The sequence below is a fragment of the Fusarium odoratissimum genome (assembly GCF_000260195.1).
Source record: "Fusarium odoratissimum NRRL 54006 unplaced genomic scaffold supercont1.5, whole genome shotgun sequence".
NCBI classification, from domain to species: domain Eukaryota; kingdom Fungi; phylum Ascomycota; class Sordariomycetes; order Hypocreales; family Nectriaceae; genus Fusarium; species Fusarium odoratissimum.
The window spans coordinates 1103236-1128133 of NW_022158691.1; the positions used below are offsets into that span (position 1 = coordinate 1103236).

The window sequence follows — 24898 nt, forward strand, 5'->3', positions numbered from 1 at the left end:
CGATTTCGGCGCCAGATCGGGCTTAGTAGCTCTCAGGAGTTTCAAGCATGGCGTACCTTAGGGTAACTACGCTCAATTCTAGGACATGATATTAAAGCTGGCTTACTCATTATCTCGTCCTTTCACGTCCACTGGATAAGTTTTCTCAACACCGTCTGACACTACCCCGAAAGAGCTGACATCCTGCTGGGTCTAGCGTTTCTATCAGACAAAGGTCCATAGGTTATTCAGCAGGACAGGAGCCTCAGGGGTATCTTCTTATAAGATAAATATGCTTGACTCTTGATGTCTGAACTTTCCCGACAGTTTGCCTATTTCCTTTCCCTTGCCTTCATTCTCAACGATGTTTTATGATACTTCAAAGAAGATCAATTGTCCTCTTCGTCCGAAAGTTGTGTCCTACGAGACCATTTCGAGCCAGGACTATCCAGAGTGGCCAAAGAAAGCCCATGACATGCCCGCATAAGGCGAAGGAATTCAGTGGTATTGCCTTAATCGAGCACAACGAAGTCAACAAGCTGGCCTTTTTAGTCGACATAGCCCGTGATGGTATGATTGATTGAACGCCTGGAAACACCCATGAAGTTGTGTAATATGCTGACCTACTATCCAATCAACCCACGATGACCGATTCTTTGAGTGATGTAGCTACTGCAAGGTTGGCTCCTTTGCTTGCATGTACGGCACGGGCGACGAGGTCTCGATGCAGACTGGCGTCTGATGACGGCAAACTTCCCTTCAGCCAGAGATTTGTGATTTCGTCCCGGGAGGGGAGATAGGCCACACAGCAAGCTGCGAGAATTTGTGAATGTTCAGAAGGAACTGGATCGAGCACCATGATGGGTTCATCATTGTCCGCCCCAGGCACCAAAGCCGCAACACCTCCAGAGACAGTATCGACACAGTCAATACCAGCATCCGCGAGAGCGGCGGCGGCAACAGTGATGCAGCCGCTAAGCACGTTCATCATGTCCCATTCCTCACTTCCCTGTTCCACAGCTACCTGACGGGCTTGATCTCCTTCAATAATGGTGACAACCACATCCACTCCACTCTTGGGCCAACGGTCTGCAATGAGGGCGCCCCTGAGAGCTGCTTCGAGATGTGTGCTCAAGTCACGCTCGGTGGAATCGCGTAAATAACCCCTTCTTTGACGTGTTGCAAAAGGTGCGTATTTGACATGTGTAGAGAGGACCATGTGAGGGGAGAAGGGCGCTGATCGAGGTAGAGATCTAGGCCCATGAACGGTGCATGAAAGTTTCATGCCCTTACTACTAGAATCTTGCTGTGATTCAATTTCTAGGTACGCCGATCCAGAAGCGGATGGGGTTAACCCAGTCTGCAAATCTAGTCAAATGTAATCAGTCAACTCTTCACAATAGACAACTACAAGTTGCTTAGAGAAGGGTTGGGAACTCACATTGTGACCTAATACCATTTGGAGCGCGAGTCCGAGTGGAAACAGCTAACTCATCGGCTTCATAAACAGGTGCCACTGTGACACCTCCAGGGCCATTAATGCGTCGTCGGTCCGCCATTTCGATAATTATTCCTTGTCTCCAAGATCTCTCAATCTGAGGGCATGGATTTTACCTGGAGTGGGTTGAAATTCATCGATGCATCAAACGGGGCGCTACGACGCTTAGTCATCAGCGACTCCATCTTCTTACCCTTCAAATTTTCTCGTGGGCCTGCTTCGAGAGCTCTGATCTTTCTCTCCTTCATACATCGAGAGCCTGCTTTCTGTCAACGAATGCCTTCGACAAGCAAAACAAACCTAAATTTGGTTTTCTTGTTCAAACATGTCGTGGTATAACTTGAATGAGCAGCAAGGCTTCTCGATGATGCCGATTTAACGAGGTACGTGACGCGCCGCTGCGTTTTCCCACACGCGCAACGATGATCCTTCACACCACTGTTCCCGCGAAACCTGAGCGTTTGAACAACATGCACTACCATCTGAGCACCATACGATTCTTCTTCTTTCACACGATATTGGTGATGGGGCAATGCTAACATCACAAAAGACGTTATTCCTTTTGCTATCACCTCCAATTACCAGTGGTGAAGAACCATACAAGGTTAGTCCGATTTTCCCTTTCCACTCAAGCACAAGCTCCTTCCCATGTCGATGATGAGAAAACCTTTCATTCAGTTCTGCTACTGAACCATTGTGATGACTCCCAATTACCAAACCAAGATCTCTGATACACATCTTACCTCCTCTTTCAATATTACCGCCGCTTGTTTCGATCCCAAGCTAACTATCAAACAAGTCCCAAGTTAATTATCTTCTTCCCCTCCGAGTCTTATCCCAGCTTTATTTGGCTTGACCTCGGTGCTTGATGAAACATTGGTAAGTTCACTGCGAAGATGCAAGGGCAAAGGAGTTGTGTTGCATGATGACACAAGTTCTATCCATTCAACGACTTCTTCTTGACCAAGTCACCCTCCCGCACCGTAGGCTTTCTATGAGAGTCGATGACTGGTTGTGGAGTTGCTCTCTCGAGTGTTATGAAGACTCCAGTGTTCGGGCTGCTGGTAGCCCGTTTTGGGTTATCAGTATCCTGGGCCGGTCGAGATGACTGAGTAAACCGGCTTGTCTGACCTATCACACGCTCCTTTTGCTTCTCTATACTCTTCGTCCGATTCTAGCCTTGGCTTTGAACAATGGCTAACGGGTGCAGATTCCTCACAGTGATCAGTGCCCTCAGCATTTTGTACAGGCTTATGCTAAATCGACAGTGCGGTAAGTTAGTATCTGAGTGTAATAGTTGCCTTTCATAGTGATGATATATAAACCTCGCTTTTCGAATCCGACCTTCTTTCTCGTGCCTGTCCTCAAATCTTCAGGTGCTTCGAAGCCCGAGTTGGCTTGCCAGTTGTGATATCAGTAGCGTCTGGAAGATGCTGAACGAATGGGAATGAGTTTGATGAGAAATAAGAAATTGTCATGCTTGACTTGTTGGATACTTCTCATCGACTGCTTCATGCAATTGTTTCTGCCTACGGGTAGTCTCTTAATGTAACCTCAGCTCGGGCCCTTCAGTCGGTTGAGAATAGCTCTCCATAAATACATCCATTACCACCGATAACTTGTGGTTGATCTGTAGCTATTCAGGTTTATATCGTAATCTGACAGGATCCCATTTTTAGATACAAGCTGTGTGGATCGTATCGGCGTTCAGAATGGCCTATTCAATCTACCTTAGCCTCCACTGTCTTAAACGAGTTAATGTCAAGTGGCCCAATCAAAAGAACCCCTCAACCCCTTCCCTTGACTAAGAGCAACTGAACACATGCATTTCACAGCACTCGTTTCGCCCTGGCACGCAAGACCTCGTATCCCATTCCCCAAGCTACGTTGCTAAAGTATCTTGGTCGGCATTGGAGCCACCTTGCCCTTGCACCACGCATCACAGCACATATCTATTCATTGCGACGACGCCTACGAGAAACGATACGATACAGTTGAAAGCGACCAAAGCCGTCAACAAACCATATTGGGGACGACAGGGATCGGGCGCTTGATGCAGACGTTAACGCCAGCAGCACTATTTGGACCCTGAACTTAGCCTCATATCCCCTATCAACCTTCAAAGCGCAACCTATTCGATCGCTCTCGAGACCATCCGGTCCCTTCGCCCACCAGTTTCTTCGAAGCAGTTTCTGCTATCCATCACTCTCGATCGACGCGCCGCAGAGCGTCTCTGCGCAAAAGCTGTCAATGCCATCCTATGACTTGCCAGGCTCCAATTCAAAGATGATGCCCCGGCATCATGCCGCCGCCTTTTCGAATGGCTATCCTCGTGGCAATACTTTTGACATCTCCCCCCACAAGTACGACTTCCTCTCCTGAAAACATCGACTCATGACCCGTACACTACTGGCGTCGCAAAGACTTATGGCAATTAGCTGACAAGGCGTCTCAACTAGGTTCCAGCCGCGCACTTTGACGCCTGCCCAACGGCGTCGTAATAAGCTTCTCGTCCGCCTATGCATTTTAGCGGCGATACTGTTCGTTTTTAGTCTCTGGCTTTGGCCTTCCAGCCCCGTGGCTTCGCTGGTGTCTTTCGGGCTCCTTTCTGCTGGTGGTGCACCAGAGCTTGAGACAGTTCGATACTACGACTTGACCACCGTCCAGGGCACTGCTCGTGGCTGGGAACGCGAAGAGCGCATTCTGTTATGTGTACCACTTCGTGATGCCGAAGCGCACTTGGGAATGTTCTTTTCTCATATGCGCAATCTCACATATCCGCACCACTTGATCGACCTTGCCTTTCTCGTGTCCGATTCCAAAGACAATACTCTAAAGGTTCTTTCTGAGAGTTTGGAGGCCATCCAAGCCGACCAGGATCCTAAGCAACCATACGGGGAGATCTCAATCATTGAGAAAGACTTTGGGCAGAAGGTCAACCAGGATGTTGAAAGTCGTCACGGATTCGCTGCTCAGGCAAGCCGACGAAAGCTGATGGCGCAAGCCCGAAATTGGCTTCTGAGCGCAGCTCTGCGGCCGTACCACTCCTGGGTTTATTGGCGCGACGTAGATGTTGAAACGGCACCTTTCACCATTTTGGAGGATCTCATGCGCCATAACAAGGACGTCATCGTTCCCAGTAGGTTTACCTGAAGTAAAAATGTCTGGAGATGAACCCCAGTTTCTAACTTATGTCCAGATGTTTGGCGACCGTTGCCTGACTGGCTTGGCGGTGAACAGCCCTACGATTTGAACTCATGGCAGGAGTCTGAGACAGCTTTGGCCCTCGCCGACACACTTGATGAGGATGCTGTCATTGTTGAAGGTTATGCCGAATATGCCACTTGGCGCCCTCATTTAGCGTACCTCCGTGATCCTTTTGGTGATCCCGACATGGAAATGGAAATTGATGGTGTTGGGGGTGTCAGTATCCTGGCAAAAGCCAAAGTCTTCCGATCCGGTGTTCACTTTCCAGCCTTCAGTTTCGAGAAGCACGCCGAAACAGAAGGTTTCGGCAAGGTAAGAAATCAGATACCCTACCAAAACGGCCATCATTAACATGTATAAAACAGATGTCCAAGAGAATGGGGTACTCAGTCATTGGTCTACCTCATTATACCATCTGGCATTTGTATGAGCCTAGTGTGGATGATATCCGCCATATGGAGGTGAGTGTCCCTCTGCTATAGTAAACAAAAATTCTTGTATACTGACACCGAGTGTAGGAAATGGAGCGGGAACGACTTGCCCGGGAAAAGCAAGAGGAAGAGAAGAAAAAGAACCAACAAAAGATCAAAGAAGAGTATAGTGACACCCGGAATGAGTGGGAGAAGGATAAGCAAGAGATGCAGAATCTGGCAGCTCAGCCAAAGCCTGTCAAAGACACACAGAAAGCTCCCAGCCGAGATGGGTTGGCCCAGCCCCATAATCAACAACCTGGCTCTGGCAACCAAGCCAAGGCGGGCTCAGGTAATGCCGCTCAAGGCGACATCAAAGCGCAAGTGGTCAAGCGGGAGGGTAACGCAGCAAGACAAGAAGGCAAAGCTGTTCAAGAGGGAGACAAACGAGCTGCTGTTGGTGCACAAGATGCGCCCAAAGCCAACCCAGGGGCCGCTCAGCAAGCCGGTAATGCAGCTGCTTAAAGAGTTTCCGTTAATATCTTCTCTGGTCTTGTTTCCTTGATCGCATACGATATCTACTTGCTGTATAATAGAATGGATGTCATCGGAGTCGTTGGTTGTGAGTTTGTACGCTTAGGCGGAGAACGGCGGACAGTTAAAAGGTGTGACCATTGGTAGATCCCCTTTGGCATGTCATTGGCGTTTGGTTGGGAAGGGCTACTCGTTATCAATATCAAAGAAGACAAAAAATCATACGCTTTAATGATTACTATACTGTTGTGGACAAACATGAAGAAAAAATAAAGCATACTGACTTTGGTTTAGTTTTATTTTTATTTTTTATACAGGATAGGGCCTCATGTAAGTAGAGCTTCCCGGAAGATTTATTTCTAAAGAATGTGTTAGCATTCTCGTAAATTCTTGATGCATTCATGCAATCCTTCAATTGTCGTATCTTTATAGACATGGAAGTTTGCAAATAAATGAGCCCCTTTTCTCATACCGCCCGAGGTGGAACTGTACCTATACAGATTAGGCAGGGAGGGAGCCAGTGGGAGTTTGGGATCAAGCTCAGGCTTAAAGGCAAGACCGGTCTTCCTGCCATTTTTTGTTGCGAGTCGAATTGATAATGTGATGAACGAAATCGGGCTGAATATTTTGCTATTTTCAATATTAATTCCAAAAAATTCTCATCTAGCCTCCAGCCGTGCATGTCTTTCAAGGGGCCAGGACAGATGGTGGCAGCTGGCCAATCAGCGTAGGCATGGGGCGACACCTGGAGAAGGACAGCGCGCAGCTTCTAAGATCTTGGCATAAAGTTAAGTGGTACCTTGCCTTAGCTACCTAAGGTATCTTAGCCGTAGGTACGCTACGTTGCGACTTTGTCTTTATCATCCAACCTCGCAACTCTCTCGAGCAAACTCGGCCACAAACGATTCCCCTTTTCGTTTCGCTGGAGACGTGGTGCTTCCTCTGAAGAGTCTCCCTTTCGCTTTGTGTTCGATTGACCAGCAAGCGTAGCATCGGGTTTCTACGATCTTTCGGACCTTCTTCAGTCACCCCCGAATTCGGGTCAATCACCAAGTCGCAAACCATCACCAACGATTACGAGCCTGCAATATCATGAGTCGCGATGAACAACCGTCTCTGACTATGGAGAGTCCTAGGCCATCGGGAGTTTCGAGTTTCGAGAACCGCGCGCTCCCTGTACGGATGCAGTATCGAAGCCGACCTGTGTCCGTCGCAGTTGACCCCGTGTCGCTTGTCATTTCGGAATGCATCTCCATAACTTCCGCTATCCAGAAGCATGCTCGCTCTCCACATTCATCCGTTTCCGCTATTCTTGGTGGAAGCCCGAATCCCGTACAGCTTGGACCTCCCAGTCCTTCACCACGTGGACGAAGCAAGAGCCCCGCGGCGAGTATCAGCGGTGATGCTTCCCATGATGGCCTTACCAACCGCTGGGGTCTTCGTGGGCAGAGGGGAAAGAGCATGCAAGATAACCCCATGATTGCTGGCTTTGGGAAACTAAGGCATGAGCTTGCCGGTGTTAAAGGTATGGCTGGCCAACTAGTCGCTATTACTCCTTTCTTCACCCATGATGGCTGACATTTCCCTTCTAGATATCCGGTCATTCGACGCCCCTGCGATCCTCGCCCCGTTCCTCCACGTTATACAAACCAAGGGTACCGCCGCCCCGATCACAATCTTGGCCCTAGGTGCTTTAAGGAAGTTTCTGGCTTATGGTTTCATCTGCCCCGAGTCACCACGGTTTGCATTGGCTATGCAATCTCTGTCAAGTGCCGTTACACATTGTCAGTTCGATATCAGTGATTCAGGCCAAGTCGAGGTTGTTCTTCTCATGATTCTGAATCTGATGGAGGATATGATGTCTGGTCCGGGTGGAGATATTCTGAGCGACGAGAGCGTTTGCGACATGATGGGTCGCGGCCTTGCGATATGCTCACAGCCTCGTTTCTCCCCCGTTTTGCGCCGTACTGCTGAAGCCTCCATGGTGAGGATGTGCCAAATCATATTCGAAGACGTGAAACACCTCGAGGTTGAAGCTGGCGATGACGCAAACGCCTTGGATCAGCAAGTTGATGACGATCGCGATAGTGTCAGAATGGAAAACCCCGCTCCTGAAGCAGGAGGACTGTCTGCCGAACCTGAGAGTCTGGAGGTACCTGGAATACCTACCCCAGACCCCGAACGCAGCAGCAGGGACACCACGGCCACCTCTGAAACGGCACTGGCAACTACAAGCGACGTGACAGAGGAGACGGAGTCTGTGGATCTTAGGCCTTACTCCCTCCCTTCCGTTCGTGAGTTATTCCGGGTATTGGTGAACTTCCTGGACCCCCAAGATCGACAGCACACAGATACAATGCGGGTTATGGCATTACGAATTATTCACGTCGCCCTTGAGGTTGCTGGACCCTTTATCTCTCGACATCCTGCCTTGGCAGGCATCGCGGAGGACCGATTGTGCTGTTATCTGTTTCAGCTGGTAAGGTCTGACAACATGGCAATTCTCGAGGAGTCGCTAGTCGTTGCTGGTACGCTGTTGGCCACTTGTCGTGGAGTACTTAAGCTGCAACAGGAGCTGTTCCTATCTTACCTGGTAGCTTGTTTACACCCAAAGGTTGAGATACCCCGCGAGCCCGGTATCGACCCCTCTCTCTATGCTGGCATCCCACAGACACCCAAACTAGTCAAACCTTCACAATCATCACAGCCCAGCAGTGGCCGATCGACCCCAGTCCCTGTCAAAGACCGTCAAAAACTTGGCCTGGAGGGTGGATCCCGGAAGCCAGATGCACGCCAGGCTATGGTAGAAAGTGTTGGGGTCTTGTCGCGCATGCCGACATTCATGGCGGAGCTCTTCATTAATTACGATTGCGATGTTGACCGGGCAGATCTCTGTGAAGACATGATTGGTCTTCTTTCCAGAAATGCTCTCCCTGATTCTGCAACCTGGAGCACCACAAGCGTCCCTCCGCTCTGTCTTGATGCTCTGCTCCGATATATCCAGTTTATTGCCGAAAGACTTGATCAAGATCCTGTTTATGAAGACTTTCCTGACCCTGTGACATTAAGGGAGCAACGGCGAAAGAAGAAAATTATTGTCAAGGGAGCAAGCAAGTTCAACGAGAAGCCGAAGGCAGGTCTGGGCTATCTGGAAGCACAGGGCATCATTAAGGACGCCACAGATCCTGTTGCTGTCGCTAAGTTTCTCAAAGGCACTTCACGGGTCAATAAGAAGGTCCTTGGCGACTTCATATCTAAGAGAGGCAATGAAGAAATTCTTGGAGCTTTCTTGGACCTTTTCGACTTTTCTGGTAAGCGAGTTGACGAGGCACTTAGACAATTCTTGGAGTCATTCCGACTCCCCGGAGAGGCGCCCTTGATTGCTACGATCGTGGAAGCTTTCTCTGAGAAATTTTGCTCCCACGATACTACTGGCGAAGTCGCAGACAAGGATGCAGTGTACATCTTGACGTATGCCATCATCCTGTTGAATACTGATCAACATAACCCCAACCTGGACGCCAAGAAACGCATGACGTTGGAGGATTTCGCAAGAAACCTCAGGGGAACCAACAACGGCCAAAACTTTGCTCCAGAGTATCTGCAGACTATCTACCAGTCCATCAAGTCCAACGAAATCATCCTGCCCGATGAACATGATAACAAGCATGCCTTTGACTATGCATGGAGAGAACTGCTTCTCAAGACAGAGTCAGCAGGTAACCTTGTAATATGCGATACAAACATTTATGATGCTGATATGTTTGCAACGACCTGGAAACCTATCGTTTCTACGCTGTCCTATGTATTCATGTCCGCCACAGATGATGCCGTGTTCGCTCGAATCGTCACTGGCTTCGATGAATGCGCTCGCATTGCCACCAAATATCAGAACTCGGAAGCTCTTGATCAGATTGTTTATTGCCTGAGCCACATGTCGACGTTGGCAACCGAAACACAGTTCAACACTTCCCTGAACACTGAAGTTCAGGCAGGGGATGGTAGCGTCATGGTAAGCGAACTCGCTGTTAAGCTCGGTAGGGATTTCAGGGCCCAACTTGCGACTCTTGTGTTGTTCCGTGTCGTTACTGGAAGTGAAAACCTTATACACAGGAGTTGGAAATATGTGAGTAATCAAGTCTTTTCAGTTGGATGGATGCTCACATTGACAGATGATTCGCATATGGCTCAATCTATTTACCAACTCGCTCATTTCGCCATTTTCCCCAAGCAATCTGCCAGGCCTACCGCTGCCCCCCATTCCACTGCAAACACCATCACAAGTCATCGATCGAGTAGCGAGGAATGCGGACACTGGTTTCTTTTCAGCCTTCACATCATACATTTCTAGTTATGCTGCCGACGACCCCCCTGAACCATCCGATGAGGAGCTGGAAAGCACACTTTGTACCATCGATTGTATCAAGTCATGCAAGATGACTGCGGTGTTTGAAAATATTGCGTAAGTTGTACGTGTGTATAGTCAGGATCAAGCTAACTATCTGAAAGTAACCTGAGCCCATCTGTCGCTAAAGTCATCGTCGAAACACTTGTTGATCAACTCCCCGAGGATTCTAACACGACCGTAATTAGTGTCAAGCATGAAAGTTTGCCTACGTCTCCCACGAATGGTCACGTTCGACCGCCGGGGCATTTGGAGTACGATCCAAGTGTTGCGTATATCCTAGAGTTCTGTACACTCTTGGCGTCACGGGATGCAGAATCCATCGAGAGCATGGGTAAAGTTGTCTTCGACACGCTACAAGGGGTTCTTCGCGATCCAGCCCGATACCATGCCATTACAGTTTCCCGGGCGTCTTTCTATGCTCTCAAGCTACTCAATATCAGCTATGTAAGTTTCCTAGCAAACGCTTTTGAACTTGAAGCTAATCATATAAGGATCATGACTTTGTCAATGTTCCATTTCTGCTTCACACGATCTCGACTTTGCCGCAAGAGGCTTTGGGGAAGAATTCGGATCTTGTGTTGCAGGGCCTTTCGCTTTGCATCGAGGAGTCTGGCCCGTTGAAACGAGAAATGATGACATCCCCTGACTTTTGGGCAATACTGCGAGCCTTGGCTCAACGTCCGGAATCAGCCGCACTTGTGTTCGAAATTTTGGAGAAGGGAACTGCTGGAACCCCTCCAGCTATTATGGCAGATAACTACGAGGCAGCAATATCCCTTCTGAACGACTTTGCCTCCGCTGCCACCCCTCGGCAACCTAATATGCAGACCCGAAGCCCTAGACCCCAAAGGCCAGCCCCCTCCAAGCAAGACAAAAAAGCGTAAAACTTTACAAACCCCAAGCTTTGAACATAACACTGATATGATCCCAGCAATGCGGAAGCAGTTAGCCGAGGCTCCAAGGCTGTCAACATGCTTTATAATTTGACGGATCGGATCCCACATCTCATGCAACAGTCTCAGCTTGAGAGCAGTGAAGGTGTGTCATCCTTCAAACACTATTATTCCAATTGCCATGTTAACAAATCCACAGCCTGGTCTGCATATTGGCTGCCAATTTTCCAGGCTTTAACCACTCAGTGTGCAAACCCATGCAGAGATGTCCGACAACTTGCCTTCTCCGCTCTTCAACGGTCTCTTCTGTCCCCAGAGTTGACCTGCAGTGACCCTAAAGAGTGGACTGCTATTTTTGGCAAGGTTCTCTTTCCATTAATCATTCAGCTGCTCAAGCCTGAGGTCTTTCTGTCCGATCGAGATGGAATGAGCGAGATGAGAGTCCAGTCTGCTTCTCTTCTTTGCAAAGTCTTTCTTCAGTATATGGTACTCCTCTCAGAATGGGACGGAATGCTGGATCTCTGGATCAAGATCATTGAGATTATGGATCGTCTTATGAACAGTGGCCAGGGTGACAGTCTTGTGAGTTAACCTACCCAGCTTTGCAATGATACAGGGCACTGACAAATAGTAGGAGGAGGCTGTTCGTGAGAACCTCAAGAATGTGCTGCTGTTTATGGCCAGTAGTAAGTATCTTGTGTCACCCCACATAGATCCTTTGAAGGAGGAACTTTGGTCAGAGACCTGGAAGCGCATAGATCGATTCCTGCCTGAACTCCGTGGCGAACTCGCTCTTGATGAGCCCCCGAACGAGAACAAGACAGACAACCAGACTACTGAAGTGTCGGCACAGCTTCCAGAGAAGGAAAAAGAGATCGAGAAGAAGACTGAGATTGAAGAGGACCAGATTACTGAAGACCCAGCCACGACAGAAAAAGTTGCTGAAGAATAAATCTTGCTTCGCTTGGAGGAGACTGGGAAAAGTCAGAGTCATCAAGATTATGTTACCAATATATCTGCGCATCGGCGTTTGGATGGGATCTACTGTGCACTTTAGATGTTTACTTGACAGAGGACTTTGTACAAAATGACAAATAGAACGCCTCTATCATCGGCTCCAAGAGCTAGATTGACAGATGTTTGCTTGAGATAAACAGGGGGCATAAACGCTTGAACTAGAATTCATCCACCAGTATCAAACAGTTGTAATACAAATTCTCGCGTTGATCTTGCAAGCATATCCTAAAGGCCCGATATAGACTGATTGATAGCTATGGTTTGAAAGGAGACTCTATTGCAGCGTATTTATGGGAGTTGGTATATGTATAAATTGTTTTAGTTGGCAACCTTTTTGTGGACCAGCACCTCGGGCGTTAGTCATTCATATATTCTGACTGAGACTCTGTACCTACCTACGTCGAAGCTTCATTCTGAAGACAAAATCACCCAGACGCCCCATCTCGAACATCCTCAGTCTTAGATATGCCTTAGGCATGTGTTTATGAGGCAGCATCATTTTTTTTCGGTCTGACACATACATTCATTCTTGTCTTTCGAAATTGTCAAGGAAATAAGGCGAGACTTGTTTTCATCCTCATCTCTCATTGTAATTTGTGCAGCGGCCCCACCTAAATGCTCAAACGCTCTCTGCGTCTTGCGATGAAGAGAAATCTTGACTCATTTCTCAAGGAACACTATTCGTTGACTTCCAACTCGGTCACGACCCCAATAGCGCCCTCTCCCAAAGTCAAAGTTCCTGGACCGCCTGCCAAGGTTCCCAAGTCCAACATGGTAACCACCACCATTCAACTCACCAGCAAGGAGCAGCAGCTCCGCCATCTGCTTCTTGATGTTGCCAAAGACATAGACGAGTCCGGAAAAGCTCCAGAGCCTATTGTTCTTCGTTGGGCCGGTGGCTGGGTACGCGACAAGCTACTCAATATCCAGAGCCATGACATCGACGTGGCCATCAACGCCATGACTGGGGTCCCCTTTGCTCAAGCTATGTGCGATTACTGTGAACGAGCAGAGGCCATGTCCAAGCACAACATCGGCCCTGCAGATATCGGAAGCCTCCACAACGTTGCGCGCAACCCTGAGAAGTCCAAGCATCTGGAAACGGCCATGGTCAAGATGTTTGGTCTGGATCTCGATTTCGTCAACCTCAGAAAGGAAACCTATACTGAGGACAGTCGAAACCCTCAAATGGAATTCGGTACGGCCGAAGAGGACGCTCGCCGCCGCGATGCCACCGTCAACGCACTCTTCTACAACTTACATGACGATCGTGTTGAAGATTTTACGGGGGGACTTGCAGATATGGAAGCAAAAATAATCAGAACCCCTTTGGAGCCCTTCCAGACCTTCATGGACGACCCTCTGAGGGTTTTGAGACTTGTTCGTTTCTCCAGCCGGCTCCAATTCATAATTGACGCCAACACGCGCAAATTCATGGCAGACCCAAAGGTCCTTGAGGCATTGCGTGCCAAGATCAGTCGAGAGCGAGTCGGCGTAGAGTTGGAGAAAATGCTCAAAGGTTGTTGCAACATCTTGATCTGATTTGATCTGATCTGACCTGATCTGAACGGTATGTACTAACTTCTAGGTAGGAGATCACCCTTTTGAAGCGCTTCAACTCATCCATGAACTACAACTCTTCCATGCAATCTTTACCGACCCAACTCAGGAGAACCTCCCAGTTCCCGACATATCGCGGTGGGCTGTTGCTTATACTTGTCTTGATGAGCTTCTCAACGATCGAGACTCGACTTCTATTGCTGGCCGACTCATTACATCTACGGATGCCACCTACTCCGCTTGGAACCTTGCCGCGCTCTCTCCATGGATGACGGTTGAAGAGCCTCCGAATCCTCGCAGGAAAGCAAACGCTCTCCCTCTTGTGGCCATTGTCTCGCGCGAAGGCTTCAAGGCCCCAAATCGATTGTCGAGTATTGTTGCTGCTTCGCATCGCAATCGTGACGAGATTTTGGAGTTGAAACATGCCGTCTGCAATGGAGAGTCGTACATCCAAGAACGAGATCGTTTCGGCATGGCAATCAGGAAGTGGGACACGCCCGCCGGTACCTGGAGACTGCAGGTTTTGAATGCACTGCTCGTCGAGGCCCTGGAAACCCTCCCGGAATGGCGCCAAGAAAAGTCAGCAGGTAAGGGTGATGCCATTTTCCTTCCATATGAACATCTGGGTAACTTGTTTCTAGAACAAAGTAATTTCTTAGCAGGTTGGAAGAGTTTCCTCGACCACCTCGCCAAGTTAGATGTCTATGAAGTTACGACACTTGAAAAGCTCCTTGATGGCGGAAAACTTGCCAAAGCACTTGGTGGTATCAAACCGGGGAAATGGACAGGTCCGGCTCTAGATGTCTGTGTTGCATGGCAACTACGCAACCCTGGCGAAACAGACCCAACGGGTGCGATAGAAGAAGTACAGCGGCGGAGAGAAGAGTTGGGGATACCGTGAGTAAGGAGCTAGTATTCGTCCCAAGTCGGCGGCTCTGCATATGCACCGGTGCAACTTTGGTGTGTGAAGTATTGGTCTAGGCTAAGCTGCCATGACTTGACTATCATGATGGATGCACGACCTGTATGGACGCAATGGATATGTAGGGCAACTAAACCGCCCCTCTTATAGTTAAGACGAATGAGTATAATGATAAAGAACTTGACAAATTGTATACTGAAGCTGACAAAGTTGGTTGATCATGATGAGCAAACAGTCGGTTCCCATACAGTGCGACTAGTTATGTTTCGACACCGTATGTGGATCCAATTAACCTACCAAGCCAACCTACCTGAGGCATCCTGTCTCAAGATCTGATCGTTCGCTCTTCATTCTTCTTACTCACCAACATTCAATCAACGATAAGATGTCAGTCGCTGACTCTGATACCATATTTTGTGCGTTAAAAGGGCTCCTTGGTCCTTCAAACACAGCATTGTTGCATAAAGTCTCGGGTATGAACTTAGCTCAACGTAAGCTTCACAGCATCGAATTGACTAGTATCCATTCTTTCAGGTAAACCAGAGCATTTTCGTGCAGAACCTGAAGGTTTAATATCTTCCTTGGTTGAATCCAATGATGCAGTGCGTTTTCCTATACGCCTGTGACGCTATCTGGCTCAGATAAACGGCGCCGAGCTAACAATCGCTGCCTCCAGGACCTTCGCCAATCTATTCTCAGTGTAACTAACCATGCCTCGTCTTCGGGGGACAACTTGGACCAAAGCCAATTATCGAGGCTTACGGCAGCCATCAGTGAGAAGGCATTGGCATTGAGTAGTGTTGAAGGTACATCAGCGTGCATAAATCTATTACTTCTGTGGGTTGACTAACATCACAAAGAACATTCGGAACTCCTCACAGAAGCAGCTGTTGCCAGTCTCAATATCTTGTGCTCGAAATATCACATTGTTCTGGACCAGACTACTCTCGTGAAGCTCACAGCTGTTACTGATCCTCAGGATCCATGGACAACTGCGCAAGCTGCAGCAGCAGCCTCGAAACTTTTGGCTGAACAACTTGAGTGTGAAAGTCTGACCGAGTTTATCACCAACACGATCCTTCAGAAATATTTGAAGCCATTGTTTATGAAATCGTCCTCGCGAATCACGGCTTCAGGACGACCCTCCCAGTATGCCATGATTGACGATCGGTCCCGACCTGTGATTGAAGTGCAGCCATGGAGAACTCAGGCCCCGTGGACAGAGGCTACAATACAATGGACAGTAAACATGTCTACGGTAAGGTCGTGCCGGTGGAAATGCGATTAGTTGCGCTGACACTCGCTGGTAGGCGTCACTCATTCAACAGCACTGGCCGCTTTTCTTGCCAGTCCTGTTGGCGCTGGTGGAGAACCAGTCTACCAAGACCAAGGCCAGAGGTTTAAGGACCACGAGGGAATTCATGAGCAAATGCCCAGCTCAAGTATTGCAAAATACAGGCATAGGCCATGTATTTGCAGGCGTCACGTTCCCGCTCCTGCTCTATCTCCCCAGCGTTACACCAGAGGATGAGTCTACGACCATACTCATACCGGCTTACGATGTGCTTATCAAGCTGGCCCAGTCCACCGGGGATACCAACAGCATTGAGCGTCGCCGACTATTTGACAAGATCCTCAGAGATGGAGTATTCGCAGGCTATTTCCATGCTTCTCAGCACACTCGCATTGTCCAAGTTCTGTTGCAGAAGGCAACAGCAGTAATCAATAGTCTGGGTATCTATACAATCAAACATTTAACTGTGAGTAACCACCTACTACCGAAAAACGCCTCGAGCTTTCTTTAACACATCTGTGCCAGCCTCTTCTCTCAATGGTGTCATTAGTCATGACAGACCCCTTCGCAGTCTCATATCCTCCGACCCTGATAGCGGCGACGCAAACCCTGAGCGCCATCATTACTAACACATGGCCTCGTATCGGAGAGGTTGAGCATATGGAGAACGTCACCCGAATTCTGTCATTATGTTGGTTAAACGTCTCTGAGGAGATTGAGCGTGAGGTGTCTCAGACTTCTGCTGATATCAACACCTTGTCACGAGAGTTGGCACACACAGCTCGAATTCTACAGGCACTCTGGGACCACGATGCCTCTAAATGTCCTGCGAAGCTGAGTGAAGTCCTGAAGCAAGAACCGCGGCTGTCTGATCTTTTCCCGAAAACGCTGGCTTGAAGGCTGGGCGGCTGTTGCTAAGACTCAGTCTAGGGGTTGTTGCTTGAAGAAAGACTTCCCACGCAGCCATTTCCTATAGGCTTTGTATCGTTTCTTCGGACCATCTTCCTCAGTCACTGTCAGAGGGTTTTCCCCCACCTTGAGCAACTCAGCGTAGACATCGATCTCTTCTTCAGTTCCTTTGACCATTAAACCTTCATCTTGCCAGTCGCCGCTTACATACTCCTGATACTCGGACGCATCCACGTCCACGGGCGTGTCGCTTGAGATGACGAGAGGAAGGTTTTGAGGATGACGGATGTATCGCTCGTAATCTTCGGATTCCTGCTCGGCAACAGACGGATTCAGAGAGTCATGGACGGCTTTGGTGAAAGTCCATTGTGCAGCCTTGGATTTCTCCAGGGCTGTTGGCTTCGTCTTGGGGCTATGTTCAGATGCCTGTACTGGCTGATTCGTGTCCAGTCGCAGAGAGCTGGCGAGTGCACCCTTCTCTTGAACAGGTTGCAGCCAACGCTGGAGCGAGATCCCTTTCGCTGGTGACCGGTCCGAAATCGAGTCTGGCGCCCCATTCGCCCCCACAGTCTGTCCTCGAGAACTTGGTACATTTGCGTGTGGATGAGCATCTTTCTTCGACTTCTTTTTGTCACCGTGATCAACCTCATTGTCGGTTCGAACCCGGAAAGGGCTGAGGTCGTAGCGGCCATCCTGGGTAGATTTAAGGGGAATGTACTTGATAGTTGAGTTCATCTTGTAGGCAAACATCTTGGGAAAAGAAGAGAGGGTTGATGGCCTGTAATACTCAAGCCAATAGTCATCAAAGAATTCAACCGGATGGGCGCGGGCAATGTCTTTGCTTGGCACGTATGGTGGAATTGATCGTTTCTGCAAGTGAGCGGGAACATACCAATTGATGTAGTCGTGCTTCAACCTGGCGGACCAATCTCGTGGATCGGCATGATGGAGGTAGTAATCAGTTGCCAAGTCCCACAGCATAGGTTGGCCTTGAGTGAATATGTAATTACCGAGGAACAAGTTGTAGGCCTCCTGACGTTGACTGTCCAGGAAAGAGTTGTTATAATATCGCTTGAAGCTCTCGATCATGTCTCTTGAATGACTCGTCCATTGGTTAATTTTGCGGTAGGTTTCCATGGTATTGACCAGTTGTGAGCCGCCGTACTGAACAGCAATGGTATCACCATGGTCATGCCACATGTGAGTGAACAAATTGACAGCATCCGTGTCGTAATCAACCGACGTATCCTCAAGAATGCCAAGGGCATGTAGCTGGTGACCTAGGGCTCGCTTGCCAATGACAAACTGCGCAGCATTGGTACGGTCCAAGCAGTCGATGCAATTTGTTCTGGCTACTCCATTCTGTGCTGTCATGGGGCTCGTGAGACCGTCTCCGTTTCGGAAGAAGCCTGTCGTAGCGAGGACCGACTCTGCGATAAGCTCGAGGTTGCCAATAACATCCCCACCACGCACCTTTGATGCGCGACTCATGTCCCACGCTTTGTGAATGATCTTCTTATCCTTAGGCAGGAATTGGTTGAGATAGTTGATGGCATGAGTATATTCCTCCAGTAGCTTTGATTCACGAGGCGTTCGCTCCTTGGACTTGATCAGGTTAACAACATAGATCGGCGCACCGTAGCGCTCGAACAGGTTATCGAAGTGCAGAGCGGCGGCCCCATAGAACGGATCAACCAAATTAAGCTCAATCGGGGGTTTAGGCGTGACACCGGTGCTGTCCTGTGTCCAGTAAAGCGGAATGCTCCCTCTATGCTGAACATAAGAGGTGTACTGCGGACTGCAGTATAGTTGAGGACCAGGTGCGTGAAACGACGTGGTCAGTGACTCGGCTACGATTTGTTCCGTCTCGACATCGTTGGCAACATAACCCTAGGAGTGTCAGCACGCGAGCACCGAGGAGAGAAAGCAACAACCACCTACAAGATCGTTGGCTCCGCGTTTCAAGAACCGAGCACCGGCAAAGTAGCGCGAGCGCCTTGCGATGACAGTGATGTGAGCAGTACGGCCGTAAATTGATAGAGCTGTTGAAGGTCAGTACGGAGCATGGAAATAGCAGCCGTAGTCCTATTTGCCAAACTCACCCGCTTGATCAATGTATCCATGTATAATTGGACGACACCAGTCATAGGGGTCTCGAAGAGCAGTAACGGCAGGTTGTAGTAGATAGTCGTTCCAGACAAACATGGAGTTGAAATCATCGTCGTCTGGCGGCAGCATTCCCTTGGCAAGAGCATCGCGCTCCCGGATGACGTTGTGCTGCAAGGTACGTGTAACATCGTAAGAATAGCTGTAATAGAAAGAACGAGTCAAGTCGAGGTTGTTCAAGATGCCGAGGAATCGTTGCTCCTCGGTGTTGCGGGCGTCTGGCTTGAACTTGGCGGGAGTCAAGGAAACAAGCTCAGTGCCCTCGATCTGGTATATGTAGTGGCCTCCGACCATAGCGACAGTGCTCTTTTTTGTGATGAGGAGCATATAGTAGGGTCCGGTGAACTTGATAAAGCCAAGGAGGCCCCATGTGGTGCAGCGAAGCTTGATGCCACCGGTACCTCGGTTCCCGTCATCTATTGTGTCGAGCAGTTGGTTCATCTCCTTCAAACTATAAACAATCTTGTCGTCCGTCACGTTGAGCTCAGCACCCTCAGTGGTGCGGTCGATCTTGAGGATTCGATAGCGCTTTTCACTGACATCGACACCGACGATGTAATACCGACTGGCCGTTTCGTAGAGACTGAACTTGTGCATCTTGTAAATCAGGCGATCAGGGACACGGTCATCGAAGGTATCTGGGAATGCGCGTGTGGACGGGTCGGGGCTCGTTGTTCGCATAAACGGCTTCGCTACAGCGGGCTCGTCGTCATTGTCGTCTTCACCGATCGTGGGGCCGCCAGCGGCTTCTGAAGATAAGGGACTTCCCGCGCCATTGTTCTGTAGCGAGGGGAAAACAGGTGCATCGCCGTTGGCGTCGTTGGTGGTTGGAAGGGCGTCTATTTCAGGGCCTGAGCTGAGCGCGTCTGGAACACCATACTCAGACATTCTGACGAGTGCGTGACATGTCCGAGCGCAGGCGAATCGCTAGAGAGGATGTATCTTTGAGCATATAAAATGGTGAGTCGCATCGAGTTGACCAGGCGAATGTGTCTGCTGCTGCCTGTACATGAAGAATGTTGTGTGTCGTAATCAATTAAAGAAGGAAGCTGGACACGAAATGATAGAACCAATTCCTGCCTCAGAGGTCAAGGACGGATCGATGGTCGGCGGTTTCCCCACATCACATCTCAGATGACGTTGTAAGTGTCGAGTGCCGGTCACATGCCTATGAATTAGTTACCATCCGTCTTACAAACAAACAGTCGAAATCGATGCGCTTGAAGCCTTTTCAACATGGCTCTATTCTATTCTACCAAACTCCAAATACGTGCACAGGCTCTCCCATTGCTCATTGGCAAGTCAGTCGTTATGCTTTAGTTCACCCATTCGAGGCTCCTTTGGTGTGGCCTGGATCTAGCGTGTTTACATCGGCTCATGAACTTGCCGATCTAGTAAACTAACAACAAAGTACGCATCCTAGGACCTCTCCTCTTGCAGCTCTCATTCCGGGGTAAAGCTAAAGCCTCTTGGCTTAGGCGAGCTATCCGATTCTCATCGTCGTTAGATCTCCATGCCAAGCAGTCAGTTCAGTTAGTCACTCGCTCAGTCTGTCTGTCTACGGAGTACAACACGCGACGTTCCGCTGTAGTTACCCATTGACCCTTCATTGCTATGTATCGATACAACCTTGTCCAATTCTTGATAACCCTTGCCAACAGCATTGGCTCAGCGTCTGCGTCGAGCATATCTTTGTCAGCAACATCTTTGACTCTCGTTGTCATCACATATCTATGTACATACGTCCTCATGCTTGGCCATTTGCCACCGTGGCTGCATAAGTCGTGTTGCATCTGTCAGCTCTTTGCCGAGCTGAGCTACCAACGGTTGGTGTCTCACGACATTGATCCAATTGCCTTCTTTCAAGGACCACCACCACGCCTCGAATAGGTTCGTGTCTGCTAAAAAGCTACCTCCCGGCAAATAGCTTCCTGAGGTGATGAGCGACATGGTCACGGTACCTTTGTCTAGCTTGCACGTTAGCCATATAGTGTTACGACTACCACCACCTTTGACTTTTGTTTCCAATCAAGGGCCTCAGACTATTGCTAGAGGCTGGCTGATCCTACACTCCATCGTCATCGCGGTCGAGCTACCTCTTTGATAGCGGCAACCTCTTGAAGTATATCTCAACCATCCACCAAGAACCCTTTGTATTGTGACCATCACGCTGACGTCAATGGCCGTGATAGTCTAAATCTAAGCCACGGTCCAGCTGCCTCCTTACGTAGCATTGGCTGTATCTCTACAACCGATGCGCCACTGCAAGCGTCAGTCTACAACCGCTCTTGTCTAACATTCCCATGTCCATCCAATTCAATATAACTGCCTACAAGCCGAATAGAGATAGGCAGGCACTCATCTTGCGGGGTAATTAGACACCTCCATTACCTATCCATTTGATACTTCCCAAAGGCAGTATATAAACACCCCGTTGTCCAACGATCTCGACTTGGCCCTTTCCAAGTCTTCTTCCTTACCCATCAACTACCTAGAATTGAAGATACCCCAAGACATTTGAACTCAAAAACTTTCTTTCTTTCCTTCTTTCTTGCTTCTTTCACAAAAACTCCTTGCACGGCTCAGACACTGAACAATGGAGCAACCTATTAACACCCAAGAGGGTACCACACAGCCCCTGAACGAAACGCCTGTTGTTGGCTCTCCCCCCCAGGATCGTAGAGCAAGCGATGCCGCACAAGACCGGAGAATGAGTGATGAATGGGGTACGTACAACATCTTGCCAAATAATTGTGCATCGGCAACTAACTGAGGAATGCTTAGATGCGTCCAAGGTACCCCCTAGTCGTTTCCAAAAACGAAAGGGATCCATCTATGCTACGCCCGGATCCCGCGATGGTCATGTCGACAGGAATTACCAGGACAAGTACTGGTCCAAGATGACCGAGAAGAACTGGGGCAGCGGCAGCAAGTAAGCATCGGGAGTGAGTGTTGCGTGATCAGGTAGCAGGAGTTTGGTTTCATGATTGATTGTCGAGTTCACAACTGTAAGATGGGAGATTAAATACGGAAATTAAGGGAATAGTTATCTTGGACAAACGTCTTGCACGTCCTACTATGCAACGAAAACCTAAATTAGACATTCCACCTGGAACTGTCCATCATTCATCAATGCCATCGATCTCAATGGCGTCGGGATTTGAAGTGACTGCCGTTGTAGCTGGCGTGCCTCCAACTGGACCAGTACTGGCTGCCACGAATCCCTGCGGTGCTCTGGACTGCCTCTCCAGTGCCGCCATGGCATCCGTTATCTCGGCATCGTCTGCCCCTCCCGGACGACGTTGGCTGCGTGCGAGGGCTTGGGATGCAATAAAATTGACGTCCGTGTTGTATTGCGCCTGAACACTTCGCTTGATTCGTAACATTTCTTTAAATGTATCTTCGTTACCGTGCTGCACTTCGAACTGCTCCCATTTCGTCCAGAAGTCAGGGTTTGTGCGAGGGTCACAGAACTGCGATGCATGGCCATAGATGGCGCGAGCCCGGTCAATCTCACCCAGCCTCTTCTCCATGTCCGCAAATTTGAGGCACATGTCCTTAGCTTCGACATCTGGAAGAGCAGCGATGGCCCTCTCGTAAATTGGTCTGGTCGACGTCAGGCCGAAATTGGAGGCAGATTTGGTGATATAGAAGTTGAACATGTCAGCCTGGTCTTCGTCCGCGACTGCTCGTGTGGCCCGCTCGTAAATTCGCATTGCATGCCGCGCTAGGCCACGTTCCTCTTCCAAGTTGCCATACATGAGGTAGATCGTCTTTGCGAATTTCGGGGGGCAATCTTCCACGGCTTGCTCGAATAGATCGCGAAGTCGTTCTATCCCGATCTTCCGATCAACGGCCTTGGTAAGATACAAGTTCCAAAGCTCAAAAGCAACAGGATAGCTGAATAGGTCTAAGCCACGCTCATAAATCTTGAACGATTCCTCGTAATATTTGTGCTCCTCGAGCAAATTGGCATAGTTGACAACCGTCTGAGGTGTTGCAATTCGGAGCTCAAAGATTCGTTCATAAACCTTTTTGGTCTCATCCAAAGTAGACACGCTTTCAACGAGATCGACGTAGAAGCTCCAGAGTTTCCAGCTCTTGTGGACTCTTTGTTGCGGTGACAAGGTCTCGTCGAAATAATCCACAGTGGACCGCTTTGGTGCCTGAACTGCTTTGGCCATGATCCGGACGGCGTCGTCGAAGTTCTCATTTCGTAATTCCATTTCTGCCCATTCAATCCACATATCAGCAAGCTCTGCCACTGACTTGAAGGGCACCTTGATCGCCTTCTCCATGATGACCCGGGCGTTTCTCAGGTCACCTCCGCGTTCATAAAACTTTGCGTAGTTGGCCCAGAGCTGATGAAATGCTCCAACAGCGCGTTTCGGCTGTATTGCCGCAATTGCATCCGTGTACGTCTGAGCAACCTCCTTCTTGTTGTCGCCCCAAAGGGCAACTCTCTTTTCCCACTCTGGAACGTTGTTTGGATTCTGGCGTAGCAGGACGTCGTTTAGGAGGAAGGGTCGTCTGTCCATGAGTTGTTCAAAGCGCATCATTCTGATATCCAGCTCAAAGTCCGCGTTTTCGTCTTCTATCCCTTTCTCGGCCCTTGCAGACGCAACCTCCATGAGGGCACCGATGATAGACTCCTCAAATTCGGTGTAAGCTTCAAAAATAAGGGTGAAGTCTCTCACTGTCATGACCGTGGTGATTCCCTCTTCAAAGACATCGCGAGCCCGTTCAAAGCTGCCTCTCCGGATCCAATAAGTAGCGAGACCTGACCATAGCTTCCCTCTTTGATCGGCAAATCTGGAAATACCACTTCGGATTATACGTTCGGCGTCAATGCCATTTTCGTATCCTGTCTCGATTTCGGCGGCGTGTTCAACAATAAGATCTACCATTTCGCTCCAGAGTTCATAATGGCCTTTCCCATGCTTGCTGTTGAACCTGGGGCTGTTAAGAACATCTATAAATTTCAGCGCGGCCTCTGTATAAAGCCCCGTTTGAGTAAGTAGTTCGATAAAGTCCTCGGCGTCTTCAGGATGCACCTGCATGTAGCGTCGCCAAATTTTCACAGCAGTTTCGCCAGCGGCCGAGTTCGCGAATGGGCGATAGAAGGCCCAAATACGATTGTGCTGAGATATGGGAAGAGCTCTTAGAGCTCGGTCGAATGTCCGTCGGGTGAGAGTAACAAGCGGTTGTTTCATCAGGAATTTGAGGTACATTTCCCATATCCGTGGCATCTTGTGTAGTAGATTAAGGGCCTTTTCGAAAAGGGCGTTGACTTTTCGATATTCTGCGGCGAATAATGCTGGATTCAACTTGGCAACGTGCTTAAGTCGAAACGAGAGATACTAGATAATGTTAGGCCTGAGCATTAGGCAACGGATGCCATTCCGTGGGTTGTATCGTACCAGTTTCCATAATTTGTATGAACGCGGCAATTGAGCACAAGCCCGCTCCATCACGTACGTCTGCTCAAGGATGGTACCGTGATGTGTTTTGAACTCAATGTATGCCAGCCAGGGCTTCACACTACCAGGGTCGCGAAGGATATCTTGCTCATAAACGGAATCCTCGTTGGACTGATGGAGTTCGGTCAGTTGAGTATCATACGTGATGAGCATCGTGTTTGTGTGCTTACTACGAGATGCAGTTGCGGCTGTCTGCGCGCCCCGTGTAGAGCGTGATCGATCGGAGCCATAATGATTATGGAATTCTAGATCGGTAAGGAAATGACTGAAGGAATTTCGCAAAGGTGGCGGTTGAGTCGAATCAACGTGAACCGTACATCGTCGAGACAGCTGGAAAGTGTCAAAGGACGTCGCTCCGAAAGCCACAATGTGCCTCGTATAGGCCCGAGTCTGGCCGAAGGTGCCAACTTAACACCCCCGAATGTTGCTGACCCCTTATGCGCTTCGACGAAAGGAAACTAGAGGACTCCCGGGTTCCTTGATGTTCGGCTGATGAGAACGCGAGGTTGGTGTATTTTTCTGTAGCCCGCGACACCTGGGTCCTCACAGTTCAGAGACGGTCCACTAAACTGTTAAAGAGTGGGGCGACCAGTCCTTGCTGCTTACGTTATAGCATTGATA

The 24898-nt window shown here is 49.2% G+C and overlaps 7 protein-coding genes across 8 annotated transcripts; 4 read left to right on the forward strand and 3 right to left on the reverse strand.

Annotated features, from left to right (window-relative positions):
• Nucleotides 1-18: 18 nt before the first annotated feature.
• FOIG_04337 (uncharacterized protein) lies at nucleotides 19-1604 on the reverse strand. The gene is made up of 2 exons (XM_031202512.1): nucleotides 1421-1604; nucleotides 19-1347 (listed from the first exon to the last, which is right to left on the reverse strand). Exons 1-2 carry the CDS (start codon nucleotides 1536-1538, stop codon nucleotides 614-616), a joined length of 852 nt encoding a protein of 283 aa, XP_031067959.1. The 5' UTR covers nucleotides 1539-1604; the 3' UTR covers nucleotides 19-613.
• A 1687-nt stretch (nucleotides 1605-3291) lies between these two features.
• On the forward strand, nucleotides 3292-5904 carry FOIG_04338 (mannan polymerase II complex ANP1 subunit). The gene is made up of 4 exons (XM_031202513.1): nucleotides 3292-3840; nucleotides 3937-4616; nucleotides 4677-4996; nucleotides 5050-5904. Exons 1-4 carry the CDS (start codon nucleotides 3728-3730, stop codon nucleotides 5164-5166), a joined length of 1230 nt encoding a protein of 409 aa, XP_031067960.1. The 5' UTR covers nucleotides 3292-3727; the 3' UTR covers nucleotides 5167-5904.
• Nucleotides 5905-6481: 577 nt separating this feature from the next.
• FOIG_04339 (uncharacterized protein) lies at nucleotides 6482-12122 on the forward strand. The gene is made up of 8 exons (XM_031202514.1): nucleotides 6482-7153; nucleotides 7221-9754; nucleotides 9801-10090; nucleotides 10138-10480; nucleotides 10528-10916; nucleotides 10968-11074; nucleotides 11129-11511; nucleotides 11564-12122. Exons 1-8 carry the CDS (start codon nucleotides 6721-6723, stop codon nucleotides 11879-11881), a joined length of 4797 nt encoding a protein of 1598 aa, XP_031067961.1. The 5' UTR covers nucleotides 6482-6720; the 3' UTR covers nucleotides 11882-12122.
• Nucleotides 12123-12561: 439 nt separating this feature from the next.
• FOIG_04340 (uncharacterized protein) lies at nucleotides 12562-16619 on the forward strand (the record flags this gene model as incomplete). Its single annotated transcript, XM_031202515.1, has 7 exons — nucleotides 12562-13465; nucleotides 13539-14093; nucleotides 14169-14403; nucleotides 15032-15234; nucleotides 15289-15686; nucleotides 15739-16188; nucleotides 16248-16619. The coding sequence occupies 7 exons, from the start codon at nucleotides 12562-12564 to the stop codon at nucleotides 16617-16619; spliced, it is 3117 nt and encodes a 1038-aa protein (XP_031067962.1).
• Nucleotides 15701-20007, reverse strand: FOIG_04341 (uncharacterized protein). The gene is made up of 3 exons (XM_031202516.1): nucleotides 18734-20007; nucleotides 18573-18673; nucleotides 15701-18521 (listed from the first exon to the last, which is right to left on the reverse strand). Exons 1-3 carry the CDS (start codon nucleotides 19683-19685, stop codon nucleotides 16644-16646), a joined length of 2931 nt encoding a protein of 976 aa, XP_031067963.1. The 5' UTR covers nucleotides 19686-20007; the 3' UTR covers nucleotides 15701-16643.
• Nucleotides 19991-21991, forward strand: FOIG_04342 (uncharacterized protein). 2 transcript variants are annotated; one of them, XM_031202518.1, is made up of 3 exons: nucleotides 19991-20207; nucleotides 20276-21523; nucleotides 21582-21956. In XM_031202518.1, exons 2-3 carry the CDS (start codon nucleotides 21394-21396, stop codon nucleotides 21731-21733), a joined length of 282 nt encoding a protein of 93 aa, XP_031067965.1. In that variant the 5' UTR covers nucleotides 19991-20207; nucleotides 20276-21393; the 3' UTR covers nucleotides 21734-21956. The 2 variants fall into 2 exon arrangements, with proteins under 2 accessions (XP_031067965.1, XP_031067964.1); XM_031202517.1 differs by having other exon boundaries at nucleotides 19991-21523; nucleotides 21582-21991.
• On the reverse strand, nucleotides 20200-24846 carry FOIG_04343 (pre-mRNA-splicing factor SYF1). Its single transcript, XM_031202519.1, has 4 exons — nucleotides 24448-24846; nucleotides 24218-24388; nucleotides 20343-24157; nucleotides 20200-20290 (listed from the first exon to the last, which is right to left on the reverse strand). The coding sequence occupies exons 1-3, from the start codon at nucleotides 24505-24507 to the stop codon at nucleotides 21920-21922; spliced, it is 2469 nt and encodes an 822-aa protein (XP_031067966.1). The 5' UTR covers nucleotides 24508-24846; the 3' UTR covers nucleotides 20200-20290; nucleotides 20343-21919.
• Nucleotides 24847-24898: the final 52 nt, after the last annotated feature.